This window comes from Arvicola amphibius, chromosome 8, assembly GCF_903992535.2.
Source record: "Arvicola amphibius chromosome 8, mArvAmp1.2, whole genome shotgun sequence".
Lineage (NCBI taxonomy): Eukaryota > Metazoa > Chordata > Mammalia > Rodentia > Cricetidae > Arvicola > Arvicola amphibius.
This window is the reverse complement of record NC_052054.1, coordinates 9,994,451-10,000,450: the sequence shown is the minus strand read 5'-3', so window position 1 is coordinate 10,000,450 and position 6,000 is coordinate 9,994,451. Positions and strand designations below refer to the sequence as shown.

At 49.2% G+C, this 6,000-nt stretch overlaps 1 protein-coding gene across 1 annotated transcript in view; it reads left to right on the top strand.

Moving 5' to 3' along the window:
* The first annotated feature begins 2,481 nt into the window (after positions 1-2,481).
* Positions 2,482-6,000, top strand: part of Snx9 (sorting nexin 9) — an 88,838-nt gene continuing 85,319 nt past the window's right edge. The window contains exon 1 of the mRNA XM_038338798.1: positions 2,482-2,682. Within this exon, the coding sequence (XP_038194726.1) occupies positions 2,671-2,682 (12 nt within the window). The 5' untranslated portion in view covers positions 2,482-2,670. The remainder of the gene's footprint in view (positions 2,683-6,000) is intronic.

Genomic DNA, 6,000 nt, shown 5'->3' with positions numbered 1-6,000 from the left:
TTCAAGTCCCTTCACAAGACAGCACAACGTTCCCATTGAGCTTTTATGTAGCCTCCCATATATTTTGAACCATTTGTAGTGCACATAGTAGGTAAATAGCTGTTTTTGATGATTTAGAAAATAGTAGCAATCCCAGCACTCGGGAGGCAGAGGCAAACGGATCTCTGTGAGTTCGAGGCCAGCCTGGTCTACAAGAGCTAGTTCCAGGACAGGCTCCAAAGCCACAGAGAAACTCTGTCTCAAAAAACCAAAAAAAAAAAAAAAAAAAAAAAAAAAAAAAAAAAAAAAAAATAATAGCAAGAAAAGGAAGTCTGTACATGATCAGTGCAGATGCAGTTTCTCTTTTCAGATGTTTTCAATCTGAGACTGGCTGAATCCAGGGGTTGGGGAATGTGTAATGATAAAGGATTGATTGTATTATCATTTTATGAACCTCCTAGAACTTAATTTGTTTACATGTACCTTACTTATTGGGACAGTCCTATTAACGAGCATATAGGTGTTTTCTATTTGGTCTTAAAATGCATACCTTTGCTATCTATTTGGTCTTAAAATACATACCTTTGCTATCTTGCCCATGTCTGACAGGAGGATACATTTCCTAGAAGCTGCTGGTCCCAAGACTATGGTACCTTTCAATTTTGTATTATCAAATCAGGCAAGTTATTTGGGGCATCATTTGTTTATCATTGTAAATAATTAGATAAAACCTTCTCAAAGAGTTCAGTGAGTCAGAGGCTTCAAGTCTAGAATGCGGAAAGAAGGCTCTCAATGGCTTTCTTTTTCCTGTACTTAGAAAGACAACAGTTGAGACTGCCCAGATGGCTCAGCTGATAAAGCCACCGGCTGCCAAACGTCAGCCTCAGTGTGATCTCCAGGATCCACACAGTGGAAGAGGACGGACTCCTACAAGTTGTCCTCTGAGCTACACACGTGTTATAAGCATGTACCCACTCATGCCCAAAGTGTATGTGGGTTAGAATTTTTTTTCCTGTGATAAAGCATTATGAAAAGCAACTTGATGAGGAACGGGTTTATTTTGCTTACACTTCCATATCATAGTTTTCATCAGGGAAGGAAATCAGGGCAGTAACTCAAGGCAGGAACTTGGAGGCAGGAATTGATGCACAGGCCATGGAGAAGGGCTGCTCACTGGTTTGCTCCTCATGGCTTGTTCAGCCTGCTTTCTTACAGTGACCAGGACCACCAGCCCAGATGTGGCAACACCCATCACACATCTTTCATCAAGAAAATGAACCACAGGTTTGCCTGAAGGCCAAACTGGTGGGGGCATATTTTCTTCAAATGAGGTTCCCCCTTCCAAAATGACCCTAGCCTTTGTCAAGTTAACATAACCAGCCAGCACTACACATACACATAACACATACACACAACACACACACTCTACTTAAGAATATTAACACGGCCGACAATAGCATTGACCATGAGCTCAACACAACACATTCACAGAAAACCCTATAGTACCACTTAAACATAATTATTGGCTATAACTGGCAAAATCTCTGGGGAGTCAAAAAATTTTTTTCCAGTGCTAAGGAGCAAACACAAGGGCTCATACGTCATTCATTCTACTCCCCCCCCACCACCAAGAAGCTACAAATTTGAATACCAACTTCCTGGGGTAATAGAGTCTATTTTATGTCTAGAAGATATAGCCTAAATAAAAATACAAAGCACTAAACTATCGCAATAATTAAGGCAAATCTTCCAGTTGCATTTTTTTTATGAAAAAATTTTCATTGCTCAATTTAAGTCATCGTTTACTAATAAAACTCACATAGATTCCACTGTGGACAAACTACAATGAATTAAAGATGTTATAATTCGGACTTCTCTTTCAACTTAAGGAAACCTGTTGTACCCTCAAAGCTCTGAGGCTTTTTTTTTTTTTTTTTTTTTAATGATCCAAAAGACCGAAGTGGGTCATCTCAGAATGGAGTCCCCAAGCGTCCAGGCCCGGACAGACGCCCAGGCCAGATCACAGCCTTGAGGAAACTCCATGGAGAAGGCAGGATCTCCCAGGCAGGGAGCAGGAAGCCATTGCTCGGCCCGGGCTGGCTGTCTATGTGGCACCCGCGGTAGTCAACCCCCAAGTACCCCGACCCCTCCGCAGCCCCGCCGTGTCCCGGGGATCCCAGACGGGTAGCCAGAGTCAACGTCGTCCTCCACCCGCACGCATCGACCCGGGGAACCGCTCGGCGAGGACCAGGCCGCGACCCGGGCGCTCGCCCGCCCCCGCGGCCGCCGCTCCGGCCGTGGCCCCCGCACACAGGGGCCCGCGGGCGGCGGGGTCGGGGCGGAGGCCGGGGCGGGCGTGGAGGCCGGACTGCGACCGAGGCCCCAGGCGCGCTTCCGCCGGCCACGCCGCGCACGCCGCGGTCCATGGGAGGCTTGGCCGGCGGGGGCGGGGGCCGCGCAGCCGGGGACTTTCAGGAACTGCAGGCGCGGGCGGCGGCGGGAGGCGCCGAGCCGCGGGGGCCCGAGCGCCGAGAGCAAGGCTGAGACGGAGCCGCCGCGCCGCCGCGCCGGGCCGCAGCCTCCAGCCGCAGCCGCAGCCGCAGCTGCCGTCCTCTCCGCCCGCCTAGGGCCGAAGCTCGCTCCGCAGCGCGGGAGACCAGCCGGCCCAGAGGGGCCCGGGAACCGCCCGCCATGGCCACCAAGGTGAGGGGCGCGCGGCGCAGGCCGGGCCGGCCGTTCGGCTCCGCGGCGGCGGCGGGGGAGGGAGGCTGAAGAGCCCCGGCGGGGTCGCTCGCGAGTCCCCGCGGCCCGGGCCGCCGCCTCGGGCACCGGAGCGGAGGAGCGCTGGGGTCGGCTTCCCGGGAGGCCGCTTTGCAAAGTTTGCACCAGAGCCGAGGCGAGCGCCCCGGGACGGAAAGTTCCCGCAGCCCTGGAGCCCCGGACCCCCGGAGGCTGCCGCCCGTCGCCTGCCTCCCTCCCCGGTCCGCGGCCCCGCGCGCCAGGGGGCCGAGCCGGGCGGCGAGGACGCCGCAAACTCCCGGAGCCGCGCTCCGCGCCCACTGCCTTCAAGTCTCTCATTTTTTCCTTTTGGTTTGCTGTCTTTTCGGTTTGAATGGGACGTTTTCGGAGTGAATAAAGTATCAAAAGGGAAATGACTGTGCTTTTAGGTTAGGTGTTTGCTGACAGAAGAGAAACAACAACAAGAAAAACGGGCCAAGGCCCGAATTGCTTAGTGGAACTTTGGTTCCTGCTTGGTGAATGGCCAGAAGTCTTGGTTTGCTTATTTTATGCTGCTGTTTGTGAAATTAGCAGTCCGTTTTTGCTGTCTGAGTCTGCAAAAATTCCTCTCTCCGGTTCCGTTTTCTTGTGCGGTTTCAGTAGTTACTTGGGGATGAAATAGCCCTCGGGAAAAGCCTGAACCTTGAAAATGAGGACCTGGGGTCGGAGGAAGGACCGTAGGTGAACCCCTGATGGATCTGTGATGTGATGTGTGGGGAGTGGATTAACTTGTCCGTGGAGTTCTGATTATGTCAAACATAAGACATGCTATGTCTTTCCATAATTATTTTTGAATTATCTAAGCTGCTTCTGGGTTGATGCAAACTTTTTGATTTTCGGGTGGGAGTTTATGGAAGGATAATTTTTTTTTAATGTAAAGGAGTTTGAGAGATGAGAAGTGCCTGATACCGCTTGGTCTGTTGAAGTTGGGGCCCAGACGGATTCCGTGCTCCGGCTCTGTAGGTGGAGTGTTTATACAGAAATGAGGCTTCCCCAGGGAACTTGCTAGGGTCGCTGTCCTCAGAATTGCCTCGTTAGTCTGTCTGGGCTGTGTTGTTGCTTGGTTTTATCAGATATGAACCAACTGCCCCCCTCTTGAACATCCTGATTTTGTGACCACCTTGTTGGCAATAAAACCCAATTCAAGCAAAAGATTTCTAAGGAAATTTGATTTTGAGGTTTGTTGCCAAACATTTCAGAAATTGCGAGTCCAAGTGCATAGTTGTCTTGCAGCGGTGACAGTGGTTTGTGACATGAACCCTATTCTGTAGGAGTCGGTTTGTAATGCTTTTGACGGCTCTGAGGTGCGCATGTCTGTTTTCGCTTGGCAGCAAATGCACATGTCCATGCTTAATGAAACGTTTGTTTCCCGGTGAAGCTTGAACTTTAACGTTTCCAGTGGAAAAAGCACACGGTGGTCCCTGTTCTGAAGTTGAGTTGCCTGTGACCTCACTGAACACAAGTCTCTTAGTCCTTAGCCGAGTAAACATTTCCTCCCTTGTTATTTGCTTCTCTGAAGGCAAATTCCAGCTCTCCTGGCCCTTGGTGCCCTTCCCCACTTCGTAATCACAGTTCCTGGTGGCGGGGTCCCCACCTGGACTGGGTGACGGACCATTGCTGACTGAAGAAAGTGGCTGGCTGGGAAGCAGTTATTAGAAGGGAAGCCTTCTGCCGTTTTCTAGCTTTTCTCTTCCCAGATGCTTCTTGTGACAAACCAGAGTCTTTTTCAGTTGTTCACTGTTTGTCCCAGCCCCTTCCCATTCCTAACTGCTGAGCGTTTGATTTTTCTCCTTCCTTTACTCCTGTAGGTGGTTAGATGTACTTAGTAATGATGATGGACTCTGAATAACGCTTTAAGCTCAAGTGGTTCTCAAGCTTTGGCTGTAAGAGCTGAGTGTTGGAAAATAAATGCTTCATCTGGACGTTTGAGGTATTGCTGGGATTGCCGCAGGATTTACTGGAGGATGGTATTTTCTTCAGATACTGTTTTCATCTTCGTTGTTCTTAATATATTTTCTTGAATATACTCTGAAGTCCCACTTTTTAAATCATTTTTTGTGTATGGGTGTTTTGTCCACATGGACATCTGTGTACCACATGCCTTCCTGGTGCCCACAGAGGTTAGAAGAGACCACTGGATCCCCTGGAACTGGAGTTAACTGAGAGTTGAGAGTTGTAAGCTCCCATGTAGGTCTGGGAGCCGAATCCTGTTCCTCTGGAAGAGCAGCCGGTGTCTTAACCACTGGACCGTCTCTCTAGTCATCCTGAATGTCATTACTTTAAGAGTTCTTGGTAAAGTCATAATAGACAAAAAGAACTTTAATTGGGCAGTTCTTCTGCTCAAAACAGAAAATCAGTAACTGAACATTTTAAAGGGGTCGTCCGGGTTTGTTTCTCATCGTTCCTCAGTCTAGTGCTGGACTGCGCTTGAGTACTCTGCTTGAAGTCCAGTTGGGTCTCATTTAACACAGTGAGGGACGGGCGGTAGGAGTGTTTCTTTCGTGACCTCCATTAGGTGTCTCCTGAGATTATGCTCTGACATAATCCTGCAGTAAATCTGAGTAAACATGAGTTCATTTCAAAGATCAAGTCTTGAGAACTTTTTGTCTATGTCAAAATAAACACAATTAATGGCAGCCGGCCTATAGCCACGTGATTAACTGTAAGTTTCATACTGGAGTTGGGCTTTGCTGGTTGATTTGGATCCTGTTGCGCTTACATGGTCGCTTTATAGGAATAATAAAATTCTGGGTGCCTGGTGCCTCGCCTTCCACCTTCACTTTCCAGATCTGTTATGCAAATGAGTGTGGGACGTTGGCGATCTGGCTAGGAGACGAGGCTCTTCACTAGACTGCATCCATGGGGACAGTTAGAAAGCAACCTTGTAGTCCCTTCCAAGCAAAAACCTCTTTATTTAATTAATAGAAATCCTACCAGAAGAGTCTTAGGAATTAAAGCCGAGTGGCTGAGATGGGCTGATTGGTGACGTGTAAATGGATGAGGGCCTGGATTCCAGAATCCAAGTTTAAAGAAACAAAAAAAAAAGCCCAAACTAGTGCATTAGTTAGAGCACTGGGGAGGCCTCCCTGGTCAGCCAGCCCACCCGTCAGAGTCAGCGAGAGACACAGTCTCAATACAAGATGGAGAACAAGAAAGGCCACCTATGTGACCTCTGACCTCCTGGCCTCCACACACATGTGGACACATACACAAATGCGTGCACATGCACACACACACAAGACT